The 26,938-nt window shown below is 49.0% G+C and overlaps 13 protein-coding genes across 13 annotated transcripts; 7 read left to right on the top strand and 6 right to left on the bottom strand.

Annotated features, from left to right (window-relative positions):
- Positions 1-777: 777 nt before the first annotated feature.
- EDB93DRAFT_189062 (uncharacterized protein) lies at positions 778-1,777 on the bottom strand. The gene is made up of 3 exons (XM_041455629.1): positions 1,743-1,777; positions 1,283-1,677; positions 778-1,225 (listed from the first exon to the last, which is right to left on the bottom strand). Exons 2-3 carry the CDS (start codon positions 1,604-1,606, stop codon positions 866-868), a joined length of 684 nt encoding a protein of 227 aa, XP_041309752.1. The 5' UTR covers positions 1,607-1,677; positions 1,743-1,777; the 3' UTR covers positions 778-865.
- Positions 1,700-3,384, bottom strand: EDB93DRAFT_1133331 (prim-pol domain-containing protein). The gene is made up of 5 exons (XM_041449032.1): positions 3,070-3,384; positions 2,401-3,021; positions 2,119-2,353; positions 1,958-2,068; positions 1,700-1,898 (listed from the first exon to the last, which is right to left on the bottom strand). Exons 1-5 carry the CDS (start codon positions 3,325-3,327, stop codon positions 1,885-1,887), a joined length of 1,239 nt encoding a protein of 412 aa, XP_041309751.1. The 5' UTR covers positions 3,328-3,384; the 3' UTR covers positions 1,700-1,884.
- Positions 3,385-5,180: 1,796 nt separating this feature from the next.
- On the top strand, positions 5,181-5,804 carry EDB93DRAFT_1081731 (uncharacterized protein; the record flags this gene model as incomplete). The annotated part of the gene is made up of 4 exons (XM_041445644.1): positions 5,181-5,282; positions 5,335-5,470; positions 5,526-5,567; positions 5,620-5,804. 4 exons carry the CDS (start codon positions 5,181-5,183, stop codon positions 5,802-5,804), a joined length of 465 nt encoding a protein of 154 aa, XP_041309750.1.
- A 225-nt stretch (positions 5,805-6,029) lies between these two features.
- EDB93DRAFT_188937 (malate dehydrogenase) lies at positions 6,030-8,639 on the top strand. Its single transcript, XM_041455628.1, has 11 exons — positions 6,030-6,349; positions 6,402-6,580; positions 6,638-6,721; positions 6,773-6,863; positions 6,916-7,003; positions 7,056-7,242; positions 7,302-7,623; positions 7,678-7,778; positions 7,831-8,056; positions 8,111-8,304; positions 8,364-8,639. The coding sequence occupies exons 1-11, from the start codon at positions 6,280-6,282 to the stop codon at positions 8,445-8,447; spliced, it is 1,626 nt and encodes a 541-aa protein (XP_041309749.1). The 5' UTR covers positions 6,030-6,279; the 3' UTR covers positions 8,448-8,639.
- Positions 8,640-11,877: 3,238 nt separating this feature from the next.
- EDB93DRAFT_1081634 (uncharacterized protein) lies at positions 11,878-12,883 on the top strand (the record flags this gene model as incomplete). The annotated part of the gene is made up of 3 exons (XM_041445637.1): positions 11,878-12,276; positions 12,464-12,630; positions 12,841-12,883. Coding segments are annotated over 3 exons (609 nt in total), but the record flags the coding sequence as incomplete, so codon positions are not given.
- A 3,209-nt stretch (positions 12,884-16,092) lies between these two features.
- EDB93DRAFT_1081630 (uncharacterized protein) lies at positions 16,093-16,689 on the bottom strand (the record flags this gene model as incomplete). The annotated part of the gene is made up of 2 exons (XM_041445636.1): positions 16,093-16,425; positions 16,486-16,689. 2 exons carry the CDS (start codon positions 16,687-16,689, stop codon positions 16,093-16,095), a joined length of 537 nt encoding a protein of 178 aa, XP_041309747.1.
- Positions 16,690-17,680: 991 nt separating this feature from the next.
- On the bottom strand, positions 17,681-18,593 carry EDB93DRAFT_1133283 (histone-fold-containing protein). Its single transcript, XM_041449031.1, has 4 exons — positions 18,336-18,593; positions 18,181-18,285; positions 18,005-18,129; positions 17,681-17,952 (listed from the first exon to the last, which is right to left on the bottom strand). The coding sequence occupies exons 1-4, from the start codon at positions 18,526-18,528 to the stop codon at positions 17,929-17,931; spliced, it is 447 nt and encodes a 148-aa protein (XP_041309746.1). The 5' UTR covers positions 18,529-18,593; the 3' UTR covers positions 17,681-17,928.
- Positions 18,594-18,772: 179 nt separating this feature from the next.
- On the top strand, positions 18,773-19,299 carry EDB93DRAFT_1239575 (histone-fold-containing protein; the record flags this gene model as incomplete). The annotated part of the gene is made up of 3 exons (XM_041451651.1): positions 18,773-18,944; positions 18,998-19,127; positions 19,182-19,299. The coding sequence occupies 3 exons, from the start codon at positions 18,773-18,775 to the stop codon at positions 19,297-19,299; spliced, it is 420 nt and encodes a 139-aa protein (XP_041309745.1).
- A 256-nt stretch (positions 19,300-19,555) lies between these two features.
- On the top strand, positions 19,556-20,391 carry EDB93DRAFT_1239574 (ERG2/sigma1 receptor-like protein; the record flags this gene model as incomplete). The annotated part of the gene is made up of 3 exons (XM_041451650.1): positions 19,556-19,699; positions 19,750-20,206; positions 20,258-20,391. 3 exons carry the CDS (start codon positions 19,556-19,558, stop codon positions 20,389-20,391), a joined length of 735 nt encoding a protein of 244 aa, XP_041309744.1.
- Positions 20,392-20,996: 605 nt separating this feature from the next.
- On the bottom strand, positions 20,997-21,903 carry EDB93DRAFT_1081675 (microsomal signal peptidase 25 kDa subunit-domain-containing protein; the record flags this gene model as incomplete). Its single annotated transcript, XM_041445640.1, has 4 exons — positions 20,997-21,275; positions 21,325-21,418; positions 21,478-21,638; positions 21,703-21,903. 4 exons carry the CDS (start codon positions 21,901-21,903, stop codon positions 20,997-20,999), a joined length of 735 nt encoding a protein of 244 aa, XP_041309743.1.
- An 86-nt stretch (positions 21,904-21,989) lies between these two features.
- On the top strand, positions 21,990-24,019 carry EDB93DRAFT_188540 (uncharacterized protein). Its single transcript, XM_041455626.1, has 3 exons — positions 21,990-22,352; positions 22,418-23,071; positions 23,125-24,019. Exons 1-3 carry the CDS (start codon positions 22,113-22,115, stop codon positions 23,722-23,724), a joined length of 1,494 nt encoding a protein of 497 aa, XP_041309742.1. The 5' UTR covers positions 21,990-22,112; the 3' UTR covers positions 23,725-24,019.
- A 145-nt stretch (positions 24,020-24,164) lies between these two features.
- Positions 24,165-24,874, top strand: EDB93DRAFT_1248408 (uncharacterized protein; the record flags this gene model as incomplete). Its single annotated transcript, XM_041452708.1, has 2 exons — positions 24,165-24,275; positions 24,341-24,874. The coding sequence occupies 2 exons, from the start codon at positions 24,165-24,167 to the stop codon at positions 24,872-24,874; spliced, it is 645 nt and encodes a 214-aa protein (XP_041309741.1).
- A 121-nt stretch (positions 24,875-24,995) lies between these two features.
- EDB93DRAFT_188550 (uncharacterized protein) lies at positions 24,996-26,199 on the bottom strand. The gene is made up of 3 exons (XM_041455627.1): positions 25,959-26,199; positions 25,595-25,893; positions 24,996-25,539 (listed from the first exon to the last, which is right to left on the bottom strand). The coding sequence occupies exons 1-3, from the start codon at positions 26,032-26,034 to the stop codon at positions 25,117-25,119; spliced, it is 798 nt and encodes a 265-aa protein (XP_041309740.1). The 5' UTR covers positions 26,035-26,199; the 3' UTR covers positions 24,996-25,116.
- Between the last annotated feature and the right edge of the window lie 739 nt (positions 26,200-26,938).

The raw sequence follows: 26,938 nt of genomic DNA, 5'->3' as shown, positions 1-26,938 counted from the left end.
ACGACAGATTGGGGGAAGAAGGGAGAAGACTCAGATGCTGTATTACCATGGAGGTTAGGCAGTGAAAAGATAATCCGCGGCCTTCTAAAAAGTGGTGTTGGGTCTAAGCCGAGCCGAGCGGAGACATAATTTCTCGGTGAATATAAGACTTCGTAGAGCCTAATGCATAGCCATTTGATAGCCATTTGACATGTGAAAGAAGATAAATTGAATCTAGATACAGTCAAGGAAGACTCACGTATGTATCACGGATATGTCGGCCAAGGACGGTAGGACGGAGGGTCGAGTCATTGGGGCGCGGATCCGATGAGTGTCGTGACTTTAAAAACACGAGGCTTTTGTGGAAAGATAAGTCGTTATCAAAGTGTACTATGAATGGAATGCCTGCCGGACAGGGTAGCATCGTTTTTAAACACGCGAGGCGCGATCACGGACTCCAGCGGGATGCCCATATATCAAGTGGATTCGGGACAAAGTTGCCTTGCAAGGACCAGTTCAAGAGGCTAAGCAGCCCTGGATAGACAATACTTGTTAGCAGAACCTATCGGATAGTACCGACTTGCTGTATGTTCTAGCTGATGAGGACGTAAGCAGTATGAGTAAGGTTGTCGGACCCAAAAAAGACATATGATTATCTTTGAAAGTTGGGTTCAATATCCATCGTCGACCCATAATAAATGTGCGAGCGACGGACCAGTGGCATTTGCGCCTTCACGGGGGGTGGCAAAGTAGACGAAACACAGTCCAGAATAGCAAATAGTCCAAAACTATAATAGTGCAATAATTATACCCTGGTGAGATACGTCAAAGTAGAAAGATAGCAGGAAACACGTAGCAGTCGTAATATTCAAAACAAACACCATATCTACTGCAAGTCCAAGTCATGATCATGATAGTGCACATTCGATGTCCCAATAACGATCTCATACAATGGTTTGAGCTTCTTCGATCCCACACCTTTCGACGAAGGTGGTAACAAATCCGGTGGTTGCGGCATGGCTATTAAAACCGAAACTTGGAGAAGAGATTGGTCCAGTGGGAGCTCCATCCTCGAATGATTCAAATGTGGTGAATCAGTCACTTTAGCTAGGGTGGGAGGAGCAAAGATATAGGTTATCTCAGGTGGTATGCGGTCGATAACCTGACGTTTCCAGAAAGAAGATCTCGGTGTTTGGCTATCCAGCGGCGGTGGCAACGGCATGTCGTACTTTTCCGCTGCCAACGGCTATGAAGGTGAGAGAGGATCAGAAGGACCTAGCCACCGACAAGACATGGGCGCTACCTGTGTGTCTCTCCATTGCGAACAGTCTTGACCTAGCAAAGTCCATACATCCCACAGTGCAGGCTTCTGCACAGGATTCCTCTGCAAGGGGATATCAACCCGCAACGACTCATCGATCATGCGACGCCGTATGACCAGACGATGCCATATGAGACCACTGATCATGAACAAGCCAAAGAGTGACAAAACACTGACGAGAAAGCCAAAGAGTAGCGATGAACTGCTATTCAACGTATTTACATTGCTTGTCGACGTCGAACTGGGGGCGGATGATGACGTCGATGAAAGCAACGAGGAGTATTGGCTCGTTGACGACGTAGTCATGGTTTTCTTCAACGACGACACCTAAGCGTGGGGGGCATTCCCAAGACGAACGGATGCATAAGTATCTGACACTATGATGTCGAGCGTGAGCACGATAGTGCCTCCGAGTCTCAAAAAGTCTCACTAATCGACTCACGTGACATGATGTAAATCTTGAACCTTGCAGAACTATGTACTTGCTATGTACTGGCAGAAAGAACGGAATACAACAGGGTACGTGATATTGTTTACGACTTACAATGCTGTAGAATAAGATAAAAATGAAGTCCAAGTGTCCATCACCAGTTGAGATCTGGAGCGCCAATTGCCAGTAAACCTGAATGACCCTAAAATACACCAAAACCCACGCACCGTGTTGACGCACAGCTCTTGCCCGTTCTCTAATCCGGACGTCGTCCAGAATTCCCATAACGTGTCTGTCTAGCATGTCAACGTATGGCTTGAGACTTGTATGCTCCCAGTCTGAATCAAAATGAATGAAAACAACAGGCAGTAACATGTTGTGCACTCACTTGCACCCTCGCCTGCCTTGTCGAGCTCTTGAAGGAGCTGCATAACCGTAGGCACTGCATTAGGGTCAAAATTTTCCACGTGGTTTGGGTCAACGGGAACGCAAACTCGGCCAGTTTTAGGATGCACACAGAATGGTGCTTTAAGAAGATGGTTTCGGTGCTTGGATACTTCGGCATCTAGGCGTGGATATGTATATTGCAGAATAATGTCTTCCAGCGCAGCTAGATTTCGGGCCTATGAGGCGTCAGGAATGGCATATATAGTAGGAGTGAAGCACATACACCCGTACCCTTCACCTCGACCTTCAGCTCGTCCCATTTCTTCGACGATTCGATGCCGGACTGTTTCTCCCATCGCTTCTCTAGAGTCTCGACAATTTTCTTGTCCGGAACCAGTTTAAGTAGCGTTCGCCAGCCGTCCTCGGATAAAAAGCATTCTTGGTCATCCAACAATTGATACCACATCCTACTCCCTTCATCGCGCGCATGCCACAGAGAAGGTGGCAAATCTCCTGGATGACTCTTCGTGCCCACGCCTCTTACATTCACCTTCTTCGCCATCTCTTTACCTCCTTCTATCACAGTAAGCGCCCCAACCACAGCTCTACGTAGTTCATCGGTAAGCCCCATGGCCTCGTCGTCGCTGACCCACAAATGGATACCACGACGACCTGAGTATACCCATAACAAATGGTGATATCCAAATTGTGTGCGCAAGGCCGAGTCAAGGACGCGTACAGCGTTGGCGATGAATGCCCAGCAGCGCTTGCATATTCCTGCTGAGGCGCAGCATGTGCGCACGCCATCATAATCAGTCATATCGATATCGAACACCAGCTCGCGCTTTAAAGGTGTGAAGAGCTTCCCCGACTTTACAGACCGTGCCAATTTCCGCTCGCTTGGCTTGCGTGTTATCAGCATAAGTGCCAGGCTGATCGAAAGACGACTCACGCGAGATGAGTACATGGGCCCGATCTCAAAGCGCGTCGGATTGAGTGCGCACACCTGCTTTTTGAGTTCTTCTGCATTCGAAAAGCAGTTATAACGTAAATACACGTCTCCCTGGAGAGTAAATGCGAATTCGCGGTTTGTAAACAGATCTTTTGGTGTGTGTTCCTGGTTGAGCCATGTGAAGATGGATTTGAAAGGGTACAGCATGCGGTAAAACTGGAGCATCACTTCCGGCGATGTCTCTGCAGAGTCGGCCATTGTTGAACGGAGGAATAACAACTAAGTATTATGTATGTCGCTATCGATGAAGGTGTGTACTGCTAACCGAGAGCAATTTGAGTGACAAAAAGCACGTGAGGAAATGTCACGCGCGTAAGTCACTTGACTTGCACCTCAGTAGTTTTTACAATACATGGAAACAAAACACCAGATAGCCATATGCGTGACTAGTGTACCGTGTCAATGAGTATTCTGTGCATTTAAAGTCTCAATTTTTTCGTATGCAACACAACATCTTGAAAATCATGTGGCGAATTTCGAAACGAACAGATCAAATCAATACGACTTGTGTGCTGCAATAGGGTATAGCACGGGTATACCCGCGGGTCGGAAGATCAACACCGCACCCGTACCCGTCAACACCGTACCCGTACGGGTACGGTATTACCCGTGCTAACCCGCGGTATAGCAGGCTTACCCGCGGTGTTGCATTTACCCGCAGGTACACAAACAAGGAATTGTAACACTATGTAGGATAACCTCACCCAACGCTCGTTTTCTCTTCCTCAGAGATCTTAGTAAGGTCTTCGGGTGCTACCAGACCACAGCGGAGCCATGAGCCAAGACAGAGGAATGCACGGGTTGGTGATGGAGACAAGCGGTTTCGAGTAAAGCCGCTCCGCATAGAAGGTGCCAGCTTTGTGAAATGTTCGACGAGGTAGCTATAGTGTGTAACACATAAGTTGTGATGCTAGCGAGAGCAATGGTGCATGACGCATGAGAGATACCGATTAATCAACAGGGCCGCAAGTTGCCCAGTAAATATTGAATCCGCTGCAGAGACAGAAGTGAATGTCCATCCAGCGTTCAGTGCACAAATGGCTTCCATGTCGCTTGTGCATGCATAACAAGATTGGATGTCCATGGATGTCTTGAATTCCATCGTCATTCCACCATCTGCTAGCATGTCACTGCCAGGAATGGGATTAAACTTCTACCAAATCGAAGGTGTTGAGTGATAGATGTCTGCAGCCTTTCACGGCGTAGTTCGTGTTATGGGTCTCCAAGTTGTAACATCGTAGGATCACGACTTAAATAAATATCCATTGGAGCACTATCGGTGGTATGCATCGAAAGGAATAGGAGAAATCCTTGTCCAGGACCTTCGTGACGATGAAATAACATGAAAAGGTCACAGCGATGCTAAGAATGTACCCAAAGTTTATCATTCGAGCAGATTAGAGCTTCTACTACAATAGGGTGATAACATATAAAACAACACTCACTAAATGTTGTGCAATGCAGATGGAGGCATTACGGTGGTATCGCTTCAATGCCGACTTGAACATCTCCTTGGCCAAAGATGACAGTGTGGGTCTTGGGTTCATTTGTGCCTCTTTCGAATAAGGAAGCGAAGTCCGTAAGAAAGACAATCGAATCCCATCGATGGAAGGGTGTAACCTGGCATCAACACAATACCAGAGGGATGTCGAGCATCAGCCTGGTGGCCGCCAAGGACGGAGGGAATACACTAGCCGAGAAGATAACCTACGTGCCAGTCTGTATTCGGGGCAGCTGGAGCCCGTCTATCTCATCCTGTATTCGAAGCTCCTTGAAGAACTGACCCCACCAGAAGTTGGAGAATTTTTGGTTGGATTAGCGTGCGTAGCAAGTCTGTTCAAGTTGTTGTCAACTCCGAGTCTTCCACGTGCACTTCCGGGCGCGTCTGTGGCTGAGTTTGACCTTCAGTTTGGATCACTGAATGCCACCACTGACCAATAATGTCTATCTCTGAAGCGCAAACACGGCAGGATGACTTGAAGTTTACGGAAGATGTGCAGAACGTGGAGGTTGTCGACAAAGAGCCTGAAGACGATACGAACTCAGGCGCGATGACCAAGAAACGGAAAGAGAAAGAGCCACAGCGCGAGCGTGAGTTGGGGAAGTCAATTTTACCATTCTCAAGAGTGCAGAAGATAATCAAAGCGGACAAGGTACGTGTTAAGATCCTACTCAGGTGGCAGGTAGCATCATGTAGCATTCTAGGAACTTCCAATAGTCGCGCGCGACGCGACTTTCTTAATCTCACTTGCCACCGAGGAATTCATCAGAAGACTTTCAGAGGCATGCCAGAAGCTTGCGGAGCGGGAGAAGCGGACAACTGTGCAGCAGAAGGATGTTGGTACGTCTGGAGCGTGCCTTGTCGGTACTTCATTTCTCAATTCCATTTCTCGCAGCAAGTGTGGTGCGGCGAGCAGATGAATTTATGTTCCTCGAGGGTACGTTTCTCCCGGGCTTGACTATATCTTCTTTTTATAGTTTCACATGCAGAGATCATCGCTTTTCAACGCACGGAACCTCCACAAAAACGCAGACCTAAAGCATTACAGAATGCGGAGAGTGAACCTACGATGCTCGATAAGTTTATCACTAGAGGAGAGGAGAGTCAGGAACTGGATAATACACCCCCTCCAGATGTTATCATGGACGAAGATGGGATAATGTATACAGCATAAATGCGTAATCTATGAGGGTAAGAATTCTCGGCCAGATTCTTTTAGAAGACATGACTACCCAGGGGCTAGCGAAGGTAATTCCATTCCCTCATTACATGATCAAAGAGGTTCGTGTAAGTGTGATCCCTTACAGTTAATGCAGTACTTGACTACTATTTCTCAAAAGCATGGGCAATCACCAGGGCCGTGTAGCCTCTCGCGTGGTGTTTCGGAGCGATCTTCATCACCGCGTCACTCAAACGCTGTGCGTGTCTTTCGTGGTCACAACCAAACAAGTTCGCACTCACACCGTGCACTGTCCATTGACACGCTCAGCGACCACCGTTCTCATCACTGATTTGCATCTATATATACCAAACGATGATCCCTTCCTTCTCAGGACCTTCTCATTTTTCTGCTCATTTTAATTGTTCTTTCCCTCTCTGTCTCCTTGTCGCAAAGTTACAACTTTCTTTCCTACTGTAAACCATATAGAATGTCTATTGTACTTACCCCTTACTGGTCACCTCATGAGGGCGTCCAGAAGCTCAAGATGGAAGCTCGGGGTACGTTTGGTCTACCCTATTGATATCCATACTTCATCTTTTCTGCCTTTAGCTAAAGCCCCAGCCGTGCCAGGCCTGGCACCACCAGTTTTCAATGTGAAAACTCAGTTGGATCGTACCCTTCTCCAATTGCGCTCCAGAGCATCCCCTATCGAGAAATATGCCTTCCTCGCGCAAGTCAAGCAAACTGATGTCGAGGCCTTTTACAAGCTATGCCTCGAGTACATGCTAGTATGAGACAAGTGATGTCAGAATCATTGGAAACCACAATTAATTGTTTATACTCAGGAGATCATACCTATAATCTACACACCAACCGTTGGTGAAGCATGCCTACAGTACTCAAGAATTTATAGGAACCCCGAGGGTTTGGTAATGAATACAAATACCTCATGGGTCTCCTTCGCTTAATGGGTACTATAGTTCATCTCTCTCAAGGACAAAGGCAGAATTGGGAACATTCTGCGCAATTGGCCCCTTGCGAACGAGGCTCGGATCAGTGTCGTCACAGATGGTTTGTGTCATCCCATTTAGTTAGGTGATCAGTGCTTGATAACATGCACTAGGTTCACGCATACTTGGGCTTGGTGACCTTGGTGCAAATGGGATGCCCATTGCTGTTGGAAAACTATCTCTTTATGTCGCCGGTGCTGGGTGAGTCCACCCCCGGTCCTATTCTTGTGACCGTCTGACCAATTGATTTCAGTATCCGCCCATCGTCCACTTTCCCTATCACGCTTGACCTTGGAACTAACAACTCATCTAATCTTTCCGACCCCTTGTATCTCGGGCTGCACCAACGCCGGCCCTCTGACGCGGAGTATGATGCCTTCATGGATGAATTCACTACCGAGATGGGACGTATCTACCCCAAAGTCTTAGTGCAATTTGAGGTCCGTTCACATTCCTCAGCCTTTCTATTCTAGCAAATAAACATTTTTGTGGACGGTAGGATTTCTCCACCGACCATGCATTTTCCTACCTTGAGCGTTTCCGCAATAAACTACCACTGTTCAACGACGATATCCAAGGTACAGGTGCTGTTGTCCTTGCAGGGCTACTTTCGGCTGCACGACTGGTTTCAATCCCGCGCAACGAACATAGAATCTTGCTGTTTGGCGCGGGAAGTGCTAGTGTAGGCGTTGCTAAGCAGCTTATGAGCTTTTTTACACTCGATGGGATGAGCGAGGAAGCAGCTAGGAGTCAAATATGGCTCGTGGATTCGAAGGGGCTCGTTTACGTCGGCAGGGAAGAGGTTGCTGACTACAAAATGTGTATGCCCCCTTTTCTTCGGAGGGATGATTCACACCTAACGAGCTATGCCATAGATTTCGCAAGGAGGCATTACACGGGTCTTCCAATGAGTGACCTTACAGAAATTGTTAAGTATGTGAAGCCAACTGTGCTCCTTGGTCTCTCGACAATCGCGGTATAATTCAAACATATATTATATATTCATTGTCGCGCTCACTCTCTCGCAGGGTGCCTTTACCCCAGAAGTCATTCGTCAGATGTCGCAGAACACACCTCGTCCCATCATCTTCCCTCTCTCCAACCCTGTCCATCTATCAGAGTGCACATTCACTGAGGCTCTCGTACACAGCAACGGCGCCGCAATCTTCGCAAGTGGCTCGCCATTTGGAAGCGAGGTCATTGGTGGCGTCAGGAGGGAGCCGGGCCAGGGTAATAATATGTACATCTTCCCTGGTAGGTTCTCTCTCTCCTTTTAAGCTTGTATCTGAGCTGACTGGTGGATCTCAGGGCTTGGTTTGGGTGCTATACTGTGCCACGCTAAGAGCGTCACAGATAGTATGGTACAAGCGTCTGCGCTCGGATTAGCAGACTCTCTTTCGTGGGATGAACGGGCACTAGAGCTTGTGTACCCCCGTATCGAGCGCATCAGAGAGATCAGTGCACATATCGCTGTCAGTGTGATACGGGCAGCGCAGAAGGCGGTATGTCTAGCTATCTTATGATCCTCGAAAGTAGTCAAAAGCTTACAACCCATTTTTAGGGCGTGGACAACTCGACGGATCTGAAAAGAATGAGTGATACGCTCTTATTAGAGTTTGTCAAGGGCAAGATGTGGAACCCTTAGATATTCAAGCTGTAGTACTAGGAGTCGGCTCGTTTCATCTTGCTCCGTTGCGCGTTTTTTCTTATTTTACTGCAACCTGTTGGCGTTTTCTAAAGCCCTCCCAGACTTACTGCGGCGCCCATAGTAATTGATCCTGTCATATGGGCAAACTTGTGCAATGTGACTCAATTTATATAAAGAGCCTATCAAACATGCGCACAGTAACGCCCATTCACAGCCTCATCTCGGAGCACTTCGCAATCTTATTTTGTGTCTAGATAACTAATTCACAAGGATCAGTGTCGCGCCGTTTACCAGCCCAAGGCCTCTATCGGAGTTACAACTTAACTTGGGCTCGCAATCCACAGATCCCACCTTCATCATAGAACATTATGCCAGCAGACCGGCGCACGCACTTTTCTACAGGAATGTGGAGGTACACCAATACAAGTAACTTGTTCTGTCTACAGGCCTCACGACAGGTATCGTCTCGAGATGGAAGGCCCCCCTTCGAGCATTCCCACTGTGCGCCAGCCCGTCGATGATAATGGCCGCATTGATTATATTCTTTGACTCATGAAAAACTTGAAAATGAGGAGCCCCGAGTCGAAGGTGCAGACGGACATGTTCTAGTCAATACCGATGACTCTGGTGACACACATGGCATACCACTTCCTGGCACTCAAGGATTCAGGCCGTCTCTGTCTCGGTTCCTGAATTGTGTCATACACGAAACTCCTGCCCCACGACGCCTGTGATGAAGTGTCTACGGCTACCCCTTCCCAAGCCAGATCCACAACGAACGTCAACAATCCTGTCATCGGACCGCAAAAACTGCGAGAACACCAAACCTGGCCCGTTATCGGTCCCTTGAGCACAAACGCCAGTACACTCAAATGAGTCTTTGAGGACGAGGGAGCAACTATATGATGGCTGCATGCTCCCGTTTCACCTGTCCGCTGCTGCATGCTTTTGTTTCACTCGCTTGCATTAAAGATTATTCATACCCACTCGCCGTATTACATTCTCGTCCCACTTGCTCACTGTATTATGCACCCGTTATTGTCACTGTAGTCGCAGCATACTGTTCTCACTATACGCGGTCTCACACGCCAGGTCATTTGCACATATTTGCACATACACATGGGCTAAGTCATGCGCGCGAATGCAGTGCCACAGTGTATGGTTGTGTATGTGCGTGTTTTGACTGGGAGTCAACTTTGTGGTACTCACTGCCTCGCGACCGATGGTGTGACCAGATTTTACATTAATAGCAACTTTGAGTACTTATTGGTCGCCGCATCGATGATCAGCGCCAGCCACTTGTTGGGTTAAAATTAGAAAATAAGTTACGGCCCATGACATGGGTGGCAAGTTTATCCGGAGAATTCCGTACAGTTATTATTCACAGATGGCAAGTTATGTAATTGGGCCTCCAATGGCACAGGTGATCACAACGTTTGACCGTAAATAGTGACCAATGTTAAGGTCCCCCTCACAAGTCATGATGCATGACAAGTTACGTGCACTCTGAAGAGTGTTCTGGTATACCATGCACCATGCACAGCAACTGTGCTTTGTTGCTAAATTTCGTAGTTGTCATTCAACTGATCAGGTTAGAATACCAACGAGGGAAAGCAGTAGCAGGCATGTTGAGAAGATCCGTTACGAAGCTCACTATAGTCTTCCATAACTTCGAAGAATCCAATGGGAAACTACTTCTCCGTGAATCAATCTAACCTAGAATAATTATCTATGGAATGTAGGTGAGGAGGTAACACGAGGAACACAGTTGAATGAAACTCACTCCAGGGCGGATCTCGAAAAACGTTCTATAGGTGTCTGGAGAACATCAGACTCCGGGGAGTTCAAGCTATTGGGCGGTTGATGAAAACACATACATAAATCAACGGTCACCGGATTTGATTTCAAGACCTTCGTATTATTCATGCCATAAGGACTGTTCGATGATCCAGATATACACTGATTATAAAAATCAGCCAACCACCTAGTAAGCCAAGCTTACCAACCAGGACATCCGAGTCTGGTGCATCGATCGGGATTTCTACATAACAATTGCTGCAGTGATACAAAACCCCACTATTACTCGGTTCGTCAGTCTTTCCTGATATCATACCATTGCCATGCCGCAGGGGAGATAGAGATCTGATGCCCAGTCGGATTGACGACGATTATTATAGGGCCGCCATCTGTAAACCTTTACTGACAAGACTAATTAGATGAGCCGAGCCACTGCTCCGATTTCGGAATCTTCTCGTTGATATCGCCTACATGTCACTGCCAATAATAAATCTTTCGGAATGTTCGCCAACAACGAATATGCCTAAAGATGTCAGCGGTGATGTTCAGCTGTGTGTTCTCGGTAGGAAGATCGGCACCTGCGAATGAAATCAAATTGCCTTTGGATGAATATTAAATGTGCGTGGGGTGAATGATCTTGAGTCTGCTGGTGCGTGTTTTTCTAGGCTCCCATAATGACATCACCACTGGCTGGGTTGCTTGAACAGCAGACCCAGGGGGTCTACCGCAGGGACAGGGCGCTCGTGAGAAATCGGAGTGTGCATCCGGTGGTTGAAGAAGAATACGTACTTGGCGGTTATGATCGCGAGAGTTGTACGACAAATAGTGACTGTGTATGAGGCTGGCTGTTAGTAGCTAGGCAGGAGTCAAGAAATTGCCAAGTAGACGGACGAAATGAGTGGGAAGCGTGCCAGTGAGAAATTCGGGTCAAAAATTGATCAGCCGGGATGTGACTTCCAAATAAGGAGAATGACGTAGGGCTAGTGGCGCGGGGGGGTACCCTGTTTTTGTTCGTGTGGAGCATCCCGTGTAAAATGAGCGAAACAAATCCAAGCGCACAGCTCAGAAACGTTTAACAGGTTTTTCTTGTTCCTTACTTACAATACCCTTAAAATTCACTTTTCAGATCTTCGAGCTCGCTGTTTTCGACGTCCTCCAGCATACTTGTTAACTTGACAAGATATCGCGACTCCACCACCATCAATTTTGTAGCAACCGACGCGTTACGCGGCGATAAAGCCGCGACGCACCGCGAAGCCCATACCCTAACATAAATAAACCCAAGCCAACGATACCCTTGCAACCGTACTAGCGCCTTCCGCTCCAGATGGCGTCAGCAACGCCTCTTTCTGTGCGTTGATCTCCTTACCTTTCTCTTCCTCTATCACGTCCAGGTGCTAATGCCTTTTTTATCTCTTTCTCCTCTTCATTTATCGCAACAGGACTTCTCTCTTCCTCACCTGATACGTCCCTCCGAGTTCCCGGGTCCTACAAATGATGATATCGAGGCTGTCATTCAAATGGCCACATCATCTAGCAACTCTCAGGATTCTCGCCAGCTAGCTCCACTACGAGATACCCGCGCTCAGTTGTTCGTTGGAAATGTATGGACGCCTGTAGACCCTCCCGAATGCTGATCAGCCCTGACCAAATATCGCAGCTCCCATATCGTGTCCGTTGGCAGGACCTAAAAGATCTTTTTCGTCGTGCAGGCACTGTCTTGCGTGCTGATGTGTCGCTAGGGCCTGACAATCGCTCACGAGGCTATGGTACTGTCCTTTTGGCCACCGCGGAGGATGCGGGAAGGGCAATTGACATGTTAAATGGATATTGCTGGCAGACAAGAGTCCTGGAGGTGCGCCCCGACAGGCTTGGCGCAAGTGTTGATGAAATGGGTAGCAGCCTCGCAATCAGAGGCACAAACGGGCACCCATCAGGGTTCCCGCCTTCAGGCAATCCATATGATGAAATCACATCTGGACAGGATGTGGTAGGTAGCACTGGAATGAAAACCCTCTTTGTGGGTAATGTGAGTCTGTCGATCTTCTTGTCTGATTTTCCCCCCACTTTCATTAATACTCCTCCCCTTGTGTACAATCATCGTGTGAGATTCGAGTTTGTACAAGTGACCTTCTAGCATGACCATCTCCGTATATTTATCTCTCAGCCTATCTTTTTGCTTGTGGTGCTGCAAGCTCACATTCCTTCCACTTCAGCTTCCCTTCCATATCCAATGGCAGGATTTGAAGGACCTATTTCGTGCTGCTGGTGCTGTTGCTCGAGCTGATGTTACTGTTGGGCCTGATGGGCGCTCCCGCGGGTTCGGAACAGTCAGCTTTGTCACGGAAGATGGTGCTGAGCGAGCGTGTAGGATGTTTGATGGGTACGTGGCCACCTTCTTCATAACGTACGATGCGTTCCGGGTTCATTTTACATCATTACCTTGTTTACATTTTGACCACAAAATATTTTCGCTGTGTAGTGATGTGGCGTGTCGCGGCACTACACGCGATAGGAACCCTTCGATACCTTCGTGTTCTGTTAATCTATTCTGGTTCATGTGCTGATTATTCGTGATTATGATCTATTCCAGGTATGAATTTAATGGACGACCATTGAAGGTCCACTATGATAAATTCTCGCCGACTGCAGCTCCGGTACATGTTGGCGTACAAATTCCAGTCCCATCCACTCTATCACAGTATGATGCTCTTGCATCTCACTTGCAATCCCTACAATTGGAGTCAAATCAGTTGGGACGCCAACAAAATGAACATTTATCTCAGCTCAAACGCGACGGGTTGTTACATTCACAACTAGATTCTCTAATGCACGCTCAGTTAGATCCGCTTAGGCGTCCTGATCTAGACCCCATAACATCAGCTCAGGTAGAAGTCCTGTTAGCTCGCTCAATCGCCTCATCAGGTTCTCGATCCTCTGACCTTTCTCTTGGTTCAAGTCCCCTTACCTCCACCTCCTTGACTTCGCCTGCACTTCCGCACACTCAGTCCCTTGCACCGTCAGCAGCCCATTCACTAGCACCTACACCCACCCATCCGCATTCGTTGACAAGTTCACCTCATCTAGGGTTCTCAAACAATGCTTCGACAAACTTTGCTCCCCTTAGCCTATCTCTGGGTACCGACGCGCTTACTATCAAGTTGGCCCCACACTCGGGTGTTGCCGATTCCCTTAGCTTGAAGCTAAACACGGACATGAAGCTCGGGAGCGACATGCACCCACTATCATCAAATAAATCACGGACATCAAGCTCCAGCTCGCCGCGTCCAAGTGTCTCTGCCGGCTCTTCGCAAGCGCAAAGCTATACCACGACGACTTCATCAGGGTCATCGCGGCCAAGCTTTAGTACGGCATCATCATTGACTGATGGCACGAACTTCTCGCAGCGGCTGTCGTTTGGTGCATCGCAATCCCAACGACCGTCGTTCAGCTCTTCGACATCTCAACGACCCACCTTTAGCTCCACGTCTCAGCGCCCGTCCTTTAGTGGCGGTTCTGCGCGGCGCCCTACATTCAGCGCGAGTTCGCTATTGAACGAGCCATTCTTCGATGACGAACGAGAAGGGCAGGAGTCTGTGGGCCATCCTGTCAGTATGGGCACGTCACGGGAAAACTCGGGCTCGAGTTCGAGCTCAACATTTTCCCTACCGCACAAACTGAATCGTCCTAAGTCGGATGTAGGCAGTGATACCCCGTCAACGTCCCCTCCAGCGAGCGGGGGATGGCCGAGTATGTCGAGTCCCCGGCAGATCTCGCCCAAACCTGTCGTGCTTGCGCATCCGATCCTCAATTCAGACTTGTCAAACAAGTCTCAATCTATGTGGGGTGCTTCAGAGGTCAAACCAAGTCAAGGATCCACGCCAGCTAAGTTGGAGGGTTCAGGAAATACCAACGTCACCGCGACCGCACTTGGGTCTCTGGGTTTGCGAAGGTCCAAAGCGTTGGCTTCCAAGGCTGCAGAGAAAAACAGATTATCTTCGCCAAATTCGAAACCTACATCTCCATCTCCGCAGAAGCCCACATCATCCCGCCGACAACCTGGACCTATTGCGCTGCCTCCTCCATGTACATTTACACTACCACATCCACCGGTGCTGTCCCCATACCCTCCTCCCCACCCACAGAGTCCAATGTATCACGTTGGCTATGCGCCATCTCATCCCATGAGTCCGCTGCATCATCCGGGTATGCGCAGCCCTGTACATCACCCCTCGGTCAGCCCGCTCCATTCCCCTTACCATATGCACTATGGTGTCATAACACCACACGGCCTACCTCCCATTACTCCAAGCATGCCGCCATTTACATTCTTGCAGCCATCAAGCGGGCACGCCAATAGCACAGAGCAGCAGGGCTCAAATGACGGGAGTTACCAGAATCAGGCGACGGAAGGCCGAACAGAGGCTCCCCCGCCATCATCCCCATACCACCTCCCGCCGCACTCCCAAGTTCCGTATTCGCCACACCTGCCTTCGCACATGTTCTCCCCTGGAATTCCTCTTTCACCTGGGATCATGGTACCCGTATCTACCGGGTATCCGTCATCAGTGACGATGGTGCCGATGACGCCTGGTGGGGTGCCGATGACGCCCGGCGTGACTATGACACCTGGTGCTTTTTGGCCGCAAGCACCGTGGATAAATCCAGCTCCGGGAGCCCCCGTGCATGCAGACGAGCGATGGCAAAACCATGGTCATCCCCCTAATTCTGGGGGCGATTACTTCCCTCCGCAGGGTGGACCGGCTGATGATACAGGCTATTTTCCGCCTGTCAGCAGCATTGCGAAAGAGATATTTAGAGAGGGAAGCGAATTTCATTCGAGTGAGCAGGGGAGAGAGAGCCAGTCTAAGAGTTCCTCGCCTTGCGCAGGGATGGTTTCTCCTGCGCCTCAATCGACACAGGAGGGACAACATATTGACAATGACCGCGGGCACAGGGAAGCGCGGCGGACGGTGTCACCCCAACCAAATCGGACTACAACAGAAGGGGGCCATGTGCCCCGCAGGGTGGGCCTAACTCATAGGCCGGAGTCAGACCCTACCAACGGGAAGAGACAAAACTGAATCAACTTGTAGTATGGGACCCTCATTCATTTGTAGGTTGCAGGTCGGGGCAGGGTCTTCTTTGTTTTTGCATTGTAGCACAATCTTTAGCATCATACCTACTGGAACATCTGTGCATACCTAAAGTTTCTTGATTGTTGATATCGCTTTCTAATTCATGTTCTTAGTATTCCTAATTAGATAAGGTTTCTCTGCTTGGTCTTTCTGTACATGGCTAGGAACTGGCCTACCACCTACCGTCATCGTGAGGCACGTCGTTATAATGACCTCAGTTTATGTATTGTTGATCTCGTGTCAACAGACTGATACTTCGCCATAGACGGGCCTGATATTCTAATTCGATACTATTACATGCTTGGTCCACACATCTTGAGTCCTTCATTCCATCGGTCCAGGGTTCAGCGCTACGTTCCACAAATCGATCTCGCATTGACACCCCTTCCTGAAGATTCTGGTCAACTTCTCATAAGGAATGTCTTTCCAGCTCTCATAGTTAGTCTTGAAGAAATCTACGCAGACGGCGTCAATGGTTGGACAGAGTTACATGGTGCATTGATCCCTCACTGATTTGTTCAATCGTGGACTTGCGGTGCTTGGCGTTATCGACGACCCAGAGGTTGTACCATGCAGTGTCTAGAAGTATCATCGGATCAGTTTGGAGGCTCGCGCGCTGCTGGAAAAATACTAGCCTGTGTTGAGAGCATTGGCTTTGAGGTCACTAGCGATGGCATAGTACGACTAACACGTCAAGTCCACGTCAGCTATTGATACAAATTGACCTCATAATCCCTTTCACGAACCTGAATGCCGGGAACTTGAGCAAGCAAGGAGACGACCCAATTCTCATCCTCTGCGGTGTCAGAGATGAACTTTGTGTAGTTTTCAGTCACCCCTTCCCGCTTGGCTGCGAAGACGACGGTGTCTGGGATGTTCAACTTATCGGCATCGGTGCAAGTTTTGAGGGCGTTAGGAGCCCACTGCGTCAGGGTGTTGTTGAGAGTTGTGGTCAATTTCCCGTATACCGTTGGGTTGGGAGCTTTTGCTGCGCGATCGGCGTTGTATGCTATGAGCTGCACGCAGTAGAAGAAATCTTGCTGCACGTGTAGAGTGATGAGTCACAGCTTGAAGCCGTCGACAGATATTCAGTGACGTACGATCATGTACCATTTGAAACCGCCGAGAACGTGCTCATTGTCTGCACTTGCAATACGCATGTCCTCGACAAACCTGTTGTGAAGCAAGTTGTTCCAAATGTCTTGGTTGTCCCGAATGAGACGATTGACGAGGTCCCTGTAGATACGAGGGTGAGTACGATGAGCCGATATACGGTGCGAGGACGTGCTCTTCGGGGATATCATCATTAAGACCTGCATTGGATTGGCCATCGTGACAAAGGTCTTGCGGGGGAACATCATGGTTAACGGCTGACTCGTTGAGGCGGTGGTTTGCTAGGACACAATAATCTGCCATGGTGATACAGTTTTTGGGGGATAGATTGAAAGCGAAAAATCCTAGGCCATTTATGCGTGCATGAAGCGAATAATCCACCACTACCTATCGGAGGTTAGGCTACCCTGAACCCGTCCATCAGGTGGTCTGAATAGAAACAAAGTTCATAACCACTGGATAAGTCGCGAAAGCCGAGATGAAAACCAGCACGAGGTGTTTGGCTACCGGGAAACCTGTCATTTAGGGAGAAAATGTCTAGCCGGCATCGGGGTATGGGAGGACCGTGAGCCGACATTGGCCACATTTTACTATATTGACATACAGGGGATCATGTTTCTGTCCAACGAACCGAATAGAAATCGTAACGCACCGCGGGGTATCTATTACCTGCGGAAGTTCAAGTAGCCAGCGGACTTGGTCACCCGAGTAGGGCGTCCAAATTATCAAAGACTGGGATTATGAACCAAAGGTGAGGTTATAGGGTTTCGCAATAGCGGGAATTAACGTGCCCATTGTCCAAAGGAACCGAACGAACGATAGATATGGGTGTCTCGTGCCCACTGAGCCAGAAGCAGGGACAGTTTTTGATATCCGCCTTACTCAATGGATCTGATTGGCTTTTCATGGGCTAGCTTAAGAACCTGATATATTGCAGACTCACCGATCACTACAAGCAAATCTGGCCCCGGTGAGATTCAGGTGAGTCCCGCCCCGGGGGCCCCCGTGTGCCAGTGTGCACCTCATGTTCGATGTTCAAAAGCTCACTGAGATGCCCATCGGGTCTGATTGGCATCATCGAGTAAGGCCAGTGGGACTGGCAGAACCTTGCTGAGCATACTTGTAGACGATAAAGGACTTGGTTTCATGCAAGTGTGTTCGAGTCGGAGTTGAAGCTACTACATACTTCAATCATATGACATCTCCGAGCACCCGAGCCGTGAATCATACCAATCACGGCTGGTCACTGAAGTATACAGTATATCGGTGGTCACTTTCTAGTGATCGAGCTCAACACTCATTATTTGAAGGTCCACAGATTTTGCAAGATCCCGATCGAAACAGTAGATTAAAATAATGTAAATGATACATCTAGAGTACAACAGCGCATGCTGTCCAACGAAACAACAGTAGAACAACCAAGGACAAGCCTACTTTGCTGATGAGCTTGAGAACTGTAAATGCAGATGAGTGAGATGAAGACGATATGAAGGTGAAGGAACTGACTTTGGTGACACTCTTGGTGCCTTCTGAGATGGCGTGCTTGGCAAGTTCACCAGGTAGGATCAGTCGTACAGATGTTTGGATCTCCCGAGAAGATATTGTCGATTTTTTGGAGTAAGCAGCGAGTTCTGAATGGAATAGGTTAGGAATAATCAATGAGATGATGGAAAAGTACATACTGGATGCTTCAGTTGCGATGCGCTCGAAAATGTCGTTGACGAAAGAGTTCAAGATGGCCATTGCCTTGTTGGAGATACCAGTATCAGGGTGCACCTGCCTCAACACTGCGATGGGAATCAGATCTGGAACTGTCAAAGATGTAAATAGTACAGACCCTTGTAAATGTAACTGGAGTAGGTCTCCTTGCGGACTTTGCGACGCTTCTTCTTTTCACCATCAGCCCCGGCAGCAGCGGCGGCAGAAGTCTTTGTAGCCTTCTTAGCCTTGTCGGTTGTCTTTGCAGGTGCCTTTGAGGCAGCAGTGGAAGCAGGGGCCTTTGAGGCGGTCGAGACTGGTTTAGGTGCCATTTGATGAAGTGGAGGTAGTGTGAATGATTATCAGAAATTGGTTGGGCGTTTGTATTTATCGTTTGTGACGCGTGTGGTCTTATTTGGCACTCGATCAACGCGTCCACATTTCTTTGTTGATTGTTGAACCTTATTTTATAAAATCACGTGTCCCCAGTATAAATACAGCCGTCCATTGATCGCGACTCCCCTATTGCATTCCCATCCTCGTCGCTGTACATACACCCATCTCAATATATCTATCATGTCTGGCAAAGTCGGCGGAAAGGCCAAATCTGGTGGCAAAGCTTCTGGTGAATCATCATCCAAGTCTCAATCCCGTTCAGCCAAAGCCGGTCTTCAATTCCCCGTCGGTCGTGTTCACCGTCTCTTGAAGAAGGGCAACTACGCACAGCGTGTTGGGGCTGGCGCACCCGGTAAGCCCGTCATTAAATTCAACTCGAGCGTTTGTTCTAACTTGGTGGCACAGTCTACCTTGCAGCGGTACTAGAGTACCTGGCCGCCGAGATCCTGGAGCTCGCCGGTAACGCAGCCCGCGACAACAAGAAACAACGTATCGTTCCTAGACATTTGCAACTCGCCATCCGAAATGACGAAGAGTACGCAAAAACATTCCCAGTCATCTTCTAGTGTCTAACTCCCTTTTTCAATAGGCTGAACAAGCTCCTTGGAGATGTCGTCATTTCACAGGGTGGCGTGGTTCCTTTCATCAACCCAGAACTACTGCCCAGTAAAAGTGCAAAGGGCAAGAAGGAGAGCCAGGAAGTATAATCTTATTATTCGATTTATTTTCCGTGTTCGGTATAGGATGTACTTGTATGTTTCATAGTAATCATTTTCTTCTCACTCTGAAATGGCATCACGTCGATTCTGTTTTAATACGTCGTTCGATTTTTGTGCTAGTCACGTGCGCGTGCAGCAGTTGAATTTAATTCAGGCTTCTCTTCAATTGTGCGTCCACCACCTAGTTGCTGGCGTTACAAGTTCTTTCCCATTCCTTCGCAAGTCACAAAGGTCAGAATTTGTAATGGGAAAAGTACAACCAGGAAATGCAGATGCAGCTTCCAAGCAGCCCCCGCCAAAGCCGCAAAACAACTTCACGAAGTGGATAACACGTATAGCTGCATTGCTGCTCCTTGCTGCAACATTCACCTGGCTCGATGGTATCAAGGTCAGTCACTCCTCCGCCTCTTCTACTACATCAAGTGACCTCGACCACAGGACCGGTGGTACATCCTAGAACCCAAGTTCCTGCATGAGCTTGCGCAAGAAGCCATCTCCATCTCACCCAATGACCCCCAAGGCATGATCACCCACATCCTCACCAACCTCACCTCTACATACCCGCAAATCGACTCCCCTGCCCTCTCCCTTAACGTGAACGCCTCCGAGTGGGTGTTCAACAACGCTGGAGGCGCAATGGGCGCAATGTACATCATACACGCGTCCATCACCGAGTACCTCATTATTTTCGGTACCCCTCTAGGCACGGAAGGACACACGGGGTTGCACACCGCAGATGACTACTTTCATATCTTAGTCGGTGAGCAGTGGGCATTCAGACCAGGCGCATTGGAGATGGAGAAGTATGGCCCTGGGGACGTGCACTTCCTCCCGAGGGGTACGGCGAAGCAATATAAGATGCATGAGGGATGCTTTGCGCTTGAGTATGCTCGGGGTACGTGACATTTTTTAAATGGCCCTGTCGTTTTGTCTCAATTTTCGTTAGGCTGGATCCCGTTGATGATGCCCTTTGGTCTTGCGGATACATTCACATCTACACTAGATCTTCCGACGTTATACCACACCGTTCGCATCACGGGTCGGGAAATGATTAAGAACTTGCTTGTTGGCAAGATATGATTTATCTAAGCTATATATGAGACACGTTGGTTTACTGTGATATGTTATGAAGCTTATAGAGAGAAATCTTGCGCTGGTCGTTATACCATGCAGTAATACCATCTACTAGGAACTTTGCTCATACCTGCCGTTCGCTGGCATAATTGTACGAGCCCTCGGTATCCAATGTGTGGTCATCCATTCAAGACGTGCATGAGGCGTTAAATAATACCCAAATTTCGGTCGGTGGGCATGCCTGCGCGGGCGAGTCAGTGGGCGAGCTGTGAGGGTGTTTAGTTGAAGTCGCGTTACGGTGCAGGTGGGTTTGAAGGTTTTACATAGTACGTACTCAATAAACTCACTGTCATGGCGAAAACAATAAATTACATAACGAACTCTGCAACGTCAACCTGAGTTACGACATTGAAAGTGGGGGTGACATGGGATGATTCATCGATCCGATACATGTGTGGATGCTGAGATGATCGACATTTCATTGCATGGTCAAGAAATGTTATATAACGTCGGCTGCTGTCTCTCAGACCGAAGTTGGGGTAGGTGGATCGCAACAACGCGTCCTTCTACTAGTAGCGTACCAATGAAAGGCCTCTACGTAGACATACAATTCATGCCCCCTTTCCCTCCATCACTGCCTCCACCAGCTCTCCAATCCATCGCTCAAACACTTCCTGTGCCATGACGCCCTTTTCATCAAAGAAGGCCGAGTACTCTTTCGCTTCGTGTGTTCGGCCCTTTGCAAGCAGTGATTTACCCCCTGATGTAGACTGGACGTAATTAATGGAGATCGAGTATGACGGTGAGTTCGTGGGGCTCGGCTTGAGACTTAATTTAGAAGACGGTACTGGAAGCGTGCGCGAGGAAATTGTTATCCGTTCTGTTATTATCTGAAGAGAGATAAGGAATGAAAGACGGCATGACTAGGTTCAGACTCACTCTTTTTGAAAAGGTTTTTCGTCGGCCGACAAAGATGGTATCGCCTTCCACAAAGTAGGAATATAGTGTCTGAAGGGAGGTGAGGACCAGGTAGCTGTTATGCGGGGGATTTTCAATAAAAAAGGAACGCGATGTTTCATAGCGAACGCTTACAGTATGAACCCAACCCAGACTACAGGCTTCGACTTTTCGAAGTCAGATTTCCACCCATAAAGTCCAGTAGCTAATGCAGTGAATACGCCTGCCCATCCCAAAGCCAGTCGCACATCAGTGTGAAGATGTATTTGTTTAAATAAAACGGGTCTCGACAAGTACTGCGATGATGAGTTATAATTATGTGAGCATTTTTTTCATAGCCGCATTATTAAAACTACGCACTCGTTTCAGAGCATCATCACATGCGTTCTTGAGCTCGGTTGCGCTGTAGTTGTTGACCTTGATAACCTCGCGCTCCTCCGGAGAGATAGTGACGCTCAATGGACCAGGAGGTTTTTCTGGAGAAGAAGCAGCTGAGCTTGGACGACGCGTTGGTGTTGACGGGGCTGGCGAAAGTCCTTTGGCATTCTTTCGGGGTGCCATGGTGCTGGAGAAGAGCAAAAAGGCGTGCGTAGGGTACTAATCACCGGTATGCAGCATATGAAGGACGTGTCACTGTACATATGTGGGAAAATACTTCTTTAAGTAGCTACTGCTGCTTCGACCACTGGGCAGTGGGAGCGCCAAGCCCATAACAAGACTCTTTGGAAAATGTGTCGCTGACTTCGTGTCGTGCTTGAGATACGAGTATCATGGCACCGTCTTCTATCGCTATCCTTGGTGGTGGTCTGACCGGCCTGTCTGCCGCTTTTCACCTTTCACGTCGATTTCCAGCAGCTCAGATCACTCTGCTGAATAAGGACATCCACTTTGGCGGATGGGTACATTCTAGGCGCGCTAGAATCACCCTTAAAGACGGTCGCGAGACCAGCGTGCTTTTGGAGGCTGGCCCACGCACTCTGAGACCAAATTCAAAGAGTGTTCTTGAATTGGTGGGTAATAGGATAGTCTAATGCCACCCCCGTTTGACCTTCTCATCGGGCACGTCCCAGGCTAGATTAACCTTTTGGACCTATCGCCGCCTCTTTTAACTGTCTCGAAGTCGTCGCCAGCCGCTCGGAATCGCTTCTTACGTCTACCTGGCACACAAGGCCTCCTTTGCATTCCATCATCTCCGCTCAGCCTTCTCACTTCTGGGCTCTCACCCAAGTCATCTTCCTTGTACTCCCCCCTTGGCCATATCCTTCTTTCATCTGTTGCACGAGAGCCGTTTCGCCCATGGAACAGGCCCCTATTGATCGAGGACGAGTCGGTTGACGCATTCTTGAGTAGGCGTTTCGGGAGCGAATTTGCAAGGATTTTCGGAAGTGCACTCGTGCACGGTATTTATGCAGCGGACTCTCGAGAATTGAGCGTCCGTGCAGCGTTCCCGTCGCTTTGGGATGCCGAGGAACGCGGTCGTGGCTCTTTGGTAATTGGGTTTCTTCGGCCCTCCAAAGCTTTAGCGACAGCGGAGGCCGATGACCCCCCATATCAGCTAGGGAATATAGACGAGCAGATGCGCGGAGTATCTGTGTATTCGTTCTCGCAAGGGATGGGTACGTTGGTAGAAGCACTCTTGCGAGAGTTGAGGACACGCCGAAATGTGCGCCTGCTTGGCGGGGTGTCAGCGACGGGGCTCCGGATGAATCCAAGAACTGCGCAGTTCGAAGTACGCATGCATTTTGAGTATATAGTCTTTTGTTACTAACTACTTCTGCGCAGATAACGACCTCGTCTTGCGAGACGCTGCGCGCGACGCACGCTGTCTCAGCTGTGCCTCTCCCGAGCTTGAAAGGGCTCCTTTCACCCAAGACGCCATTGCCACACCTGACTGCAAATCCATATTCGTCGGTGACGGTCGTGAACCTCGTGTTCCTTGCGTCTCCGGGACATGCACTCCATCCTGAGGGATTCGGGTACCTCGTGCCCCGAGCATCATCTAGACATCCGGAGAATGCGATCCTGGGGTGTGTCTTCGACTCCTCATCAATGTCAGCACAGGAAGCGCCGTGGAGCGCAGATGTTGTGAAAATGACCGCGATGCTCCGCGAGCCTGTGACCTCAGTCCCTCGCCTCGTAGATATGCTCTCTGAGCAGTTGGGTGTGCGTCTGCCCGACCCACTCATCGCGAGGGTGCATAACAACGCACATTGCATTCCCCTGCTGCGTGTGGGGCACCTCCAGCGGATGCGAGAGCTAAGCGATGTGCTTCGTGGAGAGCCGTGGAGCGGTAAGCTAGAGGTGATTGGCGCCGGCGTGGGGGGCGTGAGCGTTGGTGACTGCGTAGAAGCTGGGAGGCGCGCAGGTAGAAGTTGGGCATAGGATTTGTTCATCGCCCTTGGACTGAAACGGATGCTGTACAACTTCTACGTCAGGCGTGCGAGCTGGACGTTGAATAGTTCTGGATCTGTCACACGCTTCATAACTACTGCATACGTATCCTTGTCATCCCACGATTACCGCCACTGACATGACTTATTTTTGGCCCATAGTTGTCGTTGGAACTAATATTTAAGAGCAAAGCGCCTGTACAGAGCGCTTCAGGCTATTCTTTCGGACATGAAATCCACAAGGTTTTGGCATGTTTACTCGGTGACTCACGGATAAAGCAGGACGGTACACCTCTATGAACCTATTTTTGGCGGCTAAGGCTATGATGTGTCCGGAAGAGCCGGATCCTCAGCCAAGATGTAATCTTCGTGAGCGTCATCGCGCGCAGCCCCCAGGACCAGAATTTCCATTCGAACAGACGTTCGCCTGTCATGACCGACGCTTATATAGCTGGATATTCGAACAATTACGATACCCGTCACATCCTTCACTTTTGTTTCATCCATCTTGCCCTGCGCCTCCTCGAGCCAGAGTTGTGCTCAGTCTGTGTTTTTATTCGAACGCCTTGACATACTCATAGCATGGAACATCGTTCGTGTGCGTACAGCCCCCTTCCTTTCCCGTCGGTGTTGGACTGACCGCACGTTACGTTATAGCCGACTCGTTTCCGCCCATTCCAGACCCCTTGACTGCGCCTTTCCCGTCATTTCCTATGCCTATGCCCATGCCTGAGATCAGCGTGCAAATGCCAGACGCTGACGTCCCGTACGGGCAGCCATATGCCTCTGAATACGGCTCTGAGGCTTCTGAGCATCTCGCCTCTGAGTGCCCATACACCCCCAAGTACCCATACACCCCGGAGTACTTATATCCACTCCAACAGTCTCAGCAACCATATTATCTCCCTCCTCACGCGTCAGTGCCACTTAACCACGCTGATCTGCCTGAACCGTGGGTCCCAAATGTTCCGGAGCAATCAGATGAGGAAGAAGTTGACCCCAAAACTAGGCCTATTGACTTCCCTACCCCTGATCATGTGCAAGCGAGAGCATCTGTTTCGCGCAGGCCTTCGGCCCTACAGCGTTTCGCTTCCTTCCTAGGACTAAGGCACAAGGAATCGACAACCTCACGTCATTCCTGAAATTATAGCCCTAGATGAAGTACTTTAACTATTGGCATAGATCGTCGTGGCCTTGACAATGTTCAATCACAAACCATCCGAAAGTTCATACCCACATATATCACAGATTAATCTTTGAGTTATTGCTAGGTACATGTAATATGCACATGTTTCTTTCAATCAAACGCGAACAGCTACGTCCACACACTGGGGGCTAGTAGCAGGAAAGAAGAACACAAAGCATATCAACATCAGTACACTCACTATGTTATCCATGGAATCTGCGCGACCCCGAACTGATACTCCCACAGCGCATCGTCGGGGCCAGTAGAGTGACACGAAGGACCCCCTGCGTGGTTCCAACATCTAGAGGCGGAGGAAGGCATGGAGATCATCACAGCAATTTGAACAGCTTCTGGGTGGTTCTCAGTCTCATTATCTATGGGCTTTTCGGATGATGTTGATATATGATGAGTGTGTGAGCGTCGTCGTGGCCACATATGGAAGTTGAAAGTATGGACAAGAGGGAATGTAAACCGTCTTCGCGGGGGTAAAGGTAAGGACGAAGAAGAATGGGGAAGAAGTTGTGCCACGGTAGAGCGATCCGCAGGTACTTCTGACTCGGCTACTGCGAATTGACGTGCAGGCCGAGACTGACATGCATAGATGAGAGATACATATACAGGCTATCGGAAGCGATCATTAGACACGAAGGCAACAGAACATAAGTACAGTGCATACCTGAATATTCGACCATTCAAACTGACCCACACCCAAGACTTCCTCGGTGGGTGACGGAGGGCGGGTCAGCCAAGTATCCCACAAGACAGGAGGTACCAACTTCCTTCGTCGACGAACCCTCCCATCTAGCTGCTCTGTCGTATCCCAGGATGTGTCGATAAACACGCCAGGCCGGCAACGAACAAAGCAGCACAAAGTTATGATACACAGAGCGGCGACTGATATGAGGAGAAAGCCATAGGCAGACATCGCAACACTAGGCGATGAGTTGGAGCTGCCAGTGGAGCGAACTCGGATGCCTGTGGGCGTGGAGGTGACAGACATAAGGGGCCCAGACCAAGCACGAATTCTTCGATATACTCACAATTTACTAAAACCGGGCGAGACCTACATAGTTGAACGGAAGATGTCGTCATGTAATGAAATCCTAATTTGGTCATACGCCGCTTAGTAATAAGACTCACACGTGCACCACCTTTGCTCTCTCAGTGATGGCTCTCGAGCTCCAGTTCAAATGCAGATATCATTGCCATCGATTTCAACATTACGTTGACACATAATAAGCATGACACAAACAATTGCGAAATCAATGCGGCGTATCACCGTTCGTAACCAGGACTCTGTTATCCAGCCAATTATCCTTGGACGTTTCTAGATGGACTGCTCACCAATAGGCTTTGCGTCGTCTGTCGGATTTATCAACCCCAAGATCAACGGAGATCTTCGTAGATTGGATCAAGTTTGCTTTGCTCCTCCGTCGGTTTGCGACGATGCTTCGAATTGGCTGCCATGATGTACTTTCTTGGGATGTAACAGGGCCACAAAGTCTGGATTCTTTCCAGTATCGATCTGATACACGAGGGACGTCTGTTGTCCCTTACTGTCTTCTGTCCTTTACCCCTGTGGGTGGTGACGGCGTATACCAAAAACCCATGGGGAAGTATATAATTGTCCCTCGGCGGGTTGAAGAACTGTCCAAGCGTGCCATTGATATTCTTGTGTGTACCGGAGACAAATCAGCTGGACATCCATATTGTTGACGTTTCCCACAACCATTGTTAGCGAGGGGCTTAGCAGGACATCCTTTCCGTGCAATTGAATATGCACCGCTGAATGGAATGCATACACACATGTCTTAACTTCTGTCAAATGTCAATAATTCAGACGCTAAATTCACGCGACTTCATATTATCTGAGCAGTGAGGGCAACAGAACTGCCGCATAGAGTTGATACGAGCCCCAGCAAGAGAACGGTACACATAAACAACAAACTGTGTCACGATAAGATGAGAAATCAATCGGTACTTGCAGACGAGTACTCACCAATACATGGAGCGTGACGTT

This window comes from Suillus bovinus, assembly GCF_016758785.1.
Source record: "Suillus bovinus strain UH-Sbo-P2 chromosome Unknown EDB93scaffold_14, whole genome shotgun sequence".
Taxonomy (NCBI): domain Eukaryota; kingdom Fungi; phylum Basidiomycota; class Agaricomycetes; order Boletales; family Suillaceae; genus Suillus; species Suillus bovinus.
The sequence above is the reverse complement of the archived record's forward strand: the minus strand, read 5'-3'. Positions and strand labels throughout refer to the sequence as shown.

Bases quoted from the DNA above. Each gene is read 5' to 3' on its own strand.
- EDB93DRAFT_189062 (XM_041455629.1), bottom strand. From the start codon at position 1,606: ATGACTACGTCGTCAACGAGCCAATACTCCTCGTTGCTTTCATCGACG. The intron at 1,226-1,282 runs GTAGCGCCCATG...TCACCTTCATAG, and splicing joins CGCAATGGAGAGACACACAG to CCGTTGGCAGCGGAAAAGTA.
- EDB93DRAFT_1133331 (XM_041449032.1), bottom strand. From the start codon at position 3,327: ATGGCCGACTCTGCAGAGACATCGCCGGAAGTGATGCTCCAGTTTTAC. The intron at 2,354-2,400 runs GTATGTGCTTCA...GACGCCTCATAG, and splicing joins TCGAGGTGAAGGGTACGGGT to GCCCGAAATCTAGCTGCGCT. The intron at 2,069-2,118 runs GTGAGTGCACAA...ATTTTGATTCAG, and splicing joins CAAGGCAGGCGAGGGTGCAA to ACTGGGAGCATACAAGTCTC.
- EDB93DRAFT_188937 (XM_041455628.1), top strand. From the start codon at position 6,280: ATGTCTATTGTACTTACCCCTTACTGGTCACCTCATGAGGGCGTCCAG. The intron at 6,722-6,772 runs GTAATGAATACA...TGGGTACTATAG, and splicing joins ATAGGAACCCCGAGGGTTTG to TTCATCTCTCTCAAGGACAA. The intron at 7,779-7,830 runs GTATAATTCAAA...ACTCTCTCGCAG, and splicing joins TTGGTCTCTCGACAATCGCG to GGTGCCTTTACCCCAGAAGT.
- EDB93DRAFT_1133283 (XM_041449031.1), bottom strand. From the start codon at position 18,528: ATGGCACCTAAACCAGTCTCGACCGCCTCAAAGGCCCCTGCTTCCACT. The intron at 18,286-18,335 runs GTCTGTACTATT...TTCCCATCGCAG, and splicing joins CTCCAGTTACATTTACAAGG to TGTTGAGGCAGGTGCACCCT. The intron at 17,953-18,004 runs GTCAGTTCCTTC...CTGCATTTACAG, and splicing joins GCACCAAGAGTGTCACCAAA to TTCTCAAGCTCATCAGCAAA.
- EDB93DRAFT_188540 (XM_041455626.1), top strand. From the start codon at position 22,113: ATGGCACCGTCTTCTATCGCTATCCTTGGTGGTGGTCTGACCGGCCTG. The intron at 22,353-22,417 runs GTGGGTAATAGG...GTCCCAGGCTAG, and splicing joins CAAAGAGTGTTCTTGAATTG to ATTAACCTTTTGGACCTATC. The intron at 23,072-23,124 runs GTACGCATGCAT...ACTTCTGCGCAG, and splicing joins CAAGAACTGCGCAGTTCGAA to ATAACGACCTCGTCTTGCGA.
- EDB93DRAFT_188550 (XM_041455627.1), bottom strand. From the start codon at position 26,034: ATGACCAAATTAGGATTTCATTACATGACGACATCTTCCGTTCAACTA. The intron at 25,894-25,958 runs GTGAGTATATCG...CCACGCCCACAG, and splicing joins TCGCCCGGTTTTAGTAAATT to GCATCCGAGTTCGCTCCACT. The intron at 25,540-25,594 runs GTATGCACTGTA...CGCTTCCGATAG, and splicing joins TTGAATGGTCGAATATTCAG to CCTGTATATGTATCTCTCAT.